Below are 5,227 nucleotides of genomic sequence, written 5' to 3' on the forward strand. Positions count from 1 at the left end.
ATGATTGCCTGGATCCTCCGTTTTTCAAATAACTCACTTAAAAGAAATAAGAAAATTGAAGGTGAACTATTAGTTACTGAATTAGAAATTGCAGAAAAGAAACTTGTAAAATTTATTCAACAAGACCATTTTAAGCAAAGTGAATGTCATAAACAGCTGAAATCGCTTTGTACCTTTCATGATGATGACGGACTTTTTAGACTCAAGACCAAGATCATAAGACGTCAAGATGAAGAAAACTTCTTGTGTCCAATCATTCTCCCATCTAATAATGATGTAGTCAACAAACTCATCCATGAACGTCATTTAAAACTCTCACATGCTGGAACTCAGGTTGTATTGACGAATATTAGGCAGCAATTCTGGATTTTAAGAGGCAGAAAAACTGTGCAACGTGAAATAGCGAAATGTGTCCGGTGCAGGAGGCATGCTGCTAAAGGAGTTGAATCTATTCCTACTTCACTACCAGAAGATGGAACCAGGGATACTTTAGTCTTTGAGGTAATTGGAATAGATCTGGCAGGACCGTTGTACATGAAGACTGGGGAAAAATTGTGGATTCTACTATTCACCTGCGCGGTGTATTGTGCTATTCACCTTGAGCTACTAAAAAATGTGTCCACAAACTGTTTCCTTTTAGACTTAAGAAGATTCATAGCTCGCGATGGGTGGCCTAGAATAATATATAGCGACAACGGAAGCAATTTTCTTGGAGCCTCGATTCTTATAAAAAGTCTCAACTGGGATCAAATAATTCGTGACACTTCAATCTACAGAATACAATGGAAATTTAATCCACCAGCTGCACCATGGTGGGGCGGTTGGTGGGAGAGAATTGCGCAAATGGTGAAAAGTCTATTAAAAAAAGTGTTAGGAAAAGCTTGTCTTGTTTACGAACCATTTTGTGTGATGTAGAAGCTGTAATTAATGCTTATGTCACTTGATAGACTCTTAATGCACTCTCACTTATGTCTCAGATGATCCAAGAGATTTGGTTCCCCTATGTCCATCTTTGTTCATTCAGGATATTCCAACTGTTGGTGTCCCAGATTTGGATCATTTGGATGATGTTAATATTTCAAAAAGGTTGAGATACCAGCTAGGGCTACGTAAAGAATTCCGAAGACTATTCCGAGATGAATATCTCAGTCTTTTAGTGCAGTCACCTGTAAAGAATAGGTAACTAATCAAAGAGCTAAAGATAGGTGATATTGTGTTAATTAAGTGTGATAATAAGAAGAGAATGGATTGGTCACTTGGACGAATTATTGAAGTTTTTCCTGGACATGATAATTTCATTTGTGTGGTTAAAGTTAAAACTGCGAATGGAGAATTGACACGACCTGTTAAAAATATATACCCCTTAGAGATTTCATGTAGTAATGAACTGTACGAGAAAGTAGACATTACCAAAACTAAGTCTCTTGCTTCTAAAGTTGTTGTCAATCAAGACTCTGATACAACTCAGACTGTTGCTCCAAGAGTTGTGGTCGCTCCAGACTCTGATTCCAAGAATGATCAAACTAGGTGCGGAAGAAGAATTAGACTTCCAAAACGTTATGATAACTAATTCAACTTCTCATTATTATTTGTAAACTGTTCTACCTTAATTTATATGAATGTTGAATTATATGTGTGTCGATTATATGTGTGCGTATGTGATTGAGTTGAATGTTTTAAAATTAGTTTAACATTAACTGTTTTGATAAATTAGCATTTATCATTATCGAAAGGTGGGAGTATGTGGAAAATAGAGTGATAGTTTTTGTATATATATATATATATATATATATATATATATGTCTGACGTCACAAAGTCATTTTATATGTTCTTTAAGTTGTAATTATTATATTCGTCAAAAGAGAAAATGGCAACGATGTTCGTATTCGAATGTTTTTTTAATTTCCAATGAGCTGCACAATCGGTCTTGCCGATGAGCAGACCTAGTGCGTTCTCCAGAGGTGGTATCCACTCTTTCAGGACCGCCACAATGGATGAGATACCGTTGGTCATGTTAATTTGGACGTCTAGTTTCTGCCACACTAGATGGCAGCACCGAGACTCTATTTGGATGCTAAAGTGCACTAGGAACTTAATTTTGCGGGAAATGCCAAGAGCCAATAAGGCACTCCAGGGATCTTTTACATGCCGCATAATCATACGACGTGGCCGCTGAGGATTTTCTGCATCCCGAAAATACAGTGTCTGGGCCGGGAATCGAGCCCGCAGACTTGGGCTCAGACTCAGAAGGCCGACGACAAACCAACTGCGCCACCCAGCCACTTGTATTCGAATGTTGATAAAATGAAAATGGAGAAAATTAATGCATCGTGTCAAGTTATTTTCTACTAGAATTATTGTAATCTTGCAATGCCGTTTTTAAGGATGGGCCCAGTGGGCCCTGGCCCAGGGCCCCGAGATCTGATGGGGCCCCTGAAAAGTCTGAAAATCTCATTGCATTTTTTATTATTTCTTACTCATTTCTTTTTTTTTATTTCTAACTCATTTATAACTCAAGAGGGCCAGCAGATCCCACTTTTTTTAAAGTTTTATTCAGATTATTTTTTCTTTTTTGCATAGTCGGATGCTTTTCTTAATCTAATCGATTACTCTCCACTTTTCTAACCAAAAGAGCAATAAAACGCTTTTTCCATCGATGAAAATATGATTCCCACTTTCGTAGCTACCACCCACAGAGTTGTCAAGTAGCCTCCTCACTTTACACTGTGAGAAAATGTTTTTAGCTTCTTGATATTGCCTAGGGGCTCTTTTTTCCTAACTACGGAAATATCAGATATCCACAGAAACACCCTTTTGTTTGATTTCTGGTCATAAATTTCTAAGAAGAAAACATTTCTAGGGCTGTAAATAGGGGGAGGGTCTTGTTAGAATCTGTCTTGAGATTTCCATAGTGTCTTTAAATTGGGACTCCTTCAATTCGAATTTTTCTCTCTTACAAAATTTAAATATTTTTTCCAATTTATTATAAGAGCTTTTTTTTTCCTTTAATCATCCTAAATGTTTCAACTAGCCTAATTGTTTAATTCATTTAATTATTGTAGTTGATTCAATTTTGCTATTTTTCAAATCAATCGTAAGAGAATGAAATAGGAATTTCTATATCAAATTTTCGTAGGATATTAAGAAGACCTAAATCTTTCACGTTGGACGTAAGCAAATATGTCTATTAAATCAATTTGATTTTAGGGAAAACGTGAAAGGTTTGCGCAGTTTTTTATATATACATTGAGATTTTTTTGTTTATTTATTTAAATGGCGGGCCACTATTCAATTCCCTCTTTGACTGGCCTGTTTGCCAAAACTATTGATTTGGTCTGTTCTGGATAAAATGGATACAACAAATGTAATTTTATTTTAATTTTACTTACTGCTAATAGACAGAAACAACATATGATTTTGTTTAATAGAGCATTTAAATCAAATGATCATCAGCTAAAAAAATGTTTAAGCAAGAGAAAAAATTGTTTAAAACTACTGTATAACCAAATTTTCCCTGTTTCCCCTAAATATAAAATATGTTTAATTTGTAATATTATATTTCGTACACTAAATTAATTTATTTAGTTAGCTTATGATTTTAGTGTTTATTGATCATATTTGTTTCTATTTTTAACTCCTTTTTGTTGTTATTATGTGTTTAAAGTTAATAAGGCTTCTCAATTTTTATATTAATAAGGATTTAAATTTCCTAATCAAAGTCGAAAGAATTTCTTAAAATTATAAATCGAAACTATATATGAAATTTTGACAGCTTTGTTTTTATTTTAAACGTGAGCATTTAATTTAATGAAATAAAAATAAATAAAAAAATGGAAAAATATAAATAAATGACTGAATAAAATAAAAATCTTCGTTGTCATATCATCTTTTAAATAATTTAAGTATTAATAAATTATTTAAAAACTAGGAGGCTCCGTCCCCTGCTCGCTAACGTTCGCCAACCCCCGAGAATTGCTACGCAATCCTATGTGGTTCACGCCGTGAACCATGGCTCGCTGCGCTCGCTCGTCAATGAACACAATGTTCTAGCACAAAGACATAATATATTATCATCAAAGACATAGTATTTTATCATCAAAGACGTAGTATTGTACTTATGTAGAAGAATTCTACCAATGTTCTTATTGGCTTTTAAAAAAGTATATTAGCTATTTGGATTGCACATGGTGAAAAAATCAAAACATTAGCTAAATAAGAAACATATTAGCAAAATAAATTATCAAATATTGCTTCACTAATATTCTGCATTTTAAAGCGTGAAAATTCAATGCATAAATAAACGCGAAATATAAAAAAATTCAATGCATTCAATACAAACACTTAAACGTTTTTTAGACGTTTGATAGCTCCCAGTAGAAAAATATCAATTCAACAGCGGCCTTTTAAAGCATTCTCACTTCAATTAATTAATTAATTCCTAATTGGGTTTAATATGAAAAAAGCACAACTACTTCCACTTACTAGGAATAACATTTACCTTTTAGTTTAATTAATAAACTGAGTTTTAAATATGTTTACTAAATTCATAAACTTCGGTAAAACAACAATATCAATTATTTCCAAAGGAACTAGACTAATACAATTCCAACCTGGCTAGTAGCGACTTATAACAAGACACTTCGTTTGTTGCTTTTACTTGTTGCTAGAAATCAGGTTCGCAGAAAATGCTGTTTACTAGTTAAATTTAGTAGGAATAACACGATCTGTGACGTAGGCTATAGTATACCCAATTGAGTTTAAATTAAATATTGTCATGTTTTTAGTGCATGAATCTGAATTGAACAACCTGATAATGCTCACTCTGGTTATTGTTATCTGGTTGCTCACTACGTGCTCTTGCGCGCCAAATCCAATCAATTAAAAATGAAAACTGTTGCCAGCGCGAGAAAAGAAATATCATCGGTTTTATTGATACATACATACGTACGTATTAGCGTTTAATATAATATAGATAAGCAAATTTTTAGTTTAAAAGGCAAAAAAAAATTTGATTTGTTTAAAAGGTAATTATGCCCCATCATTCCATCATGAGACTATTTAATATCTGTTCCTAAGGATCAGAATTCTTTTTTATTTTACTTTATAGGAAAAATGATATATACTTAATACTTTCATTTGGTATGCTGCAATTTTAAATACCTAAAAGATTATTGAAATTGTCAATTCAAAAAACAATTAATACCTTTACAATTAATACGCAAAAAA

The 5,227-nt window shown here is 33.1% G+C and overlaps 1 protein-coding gene across 1 annotated transcript; it reads left to right on the plus strand.

The window, feature by feature from the left end:
- Positions 1 to 1,570, plus strand: LOC122270188 (uncharacterized). The gene is made up of 3 exons (XM_087154677.1): positions 1 to 820; positions 978 to 1,168; positions 1,226 to 1,570. The coding sequence occupies exons 1-3, from the start codon at positions 1 to 3 to the stop codon at positions 1,568 to 1,570; spliced, it is 1,356 nt and encodes a 451-aa protein (XP_087010803.1).
- The last annotated feature ends 3,657 nt before the right edge of the window (positions 1,571 to 5,227 follow it).

This window comes from Parasteatoda tepidariorum, chromosome 1, assembly GCF_982258835.1.
Source record: "Parasteatoda tepidariorum strain Cologne lab strain chromosome 1, Ptep-v5.0, whole genome shotgun sequence".
In the NCBI taxonomy this organism is placed as follows: Eukaryota; Metazoa; Arthropoda; class Arachnida; order Araneae; family Theridiidae; genus Parasteatoda; species Parasteatoda tepidariorum.

Excerpts from the sequence above, each read along its gene's own strand:
- LOC122270188 (XM_087154677.1), top strand. The coding sequence starts at position 1 with ATGATTGCCTGGATCCTCCGTTTTTCAAATAACTCACTTAAAAGAAAT. Across the intron at positions 821-977 it reads AGCTGCACCATGGTGGGGCG|ATGATCCAAGAGATTTGGTT; the intron begins GTTGGTGGGAGA and ends CTTATGTCTCAG. Across the intron at positions 1,169-1,225 it reads GTCTTTTAGTGCAGTCACCT|TGTGATAATAAGAAGAGAAT; the intron begins GTAAAGAATAGG and ends GTGTTAATTAAG.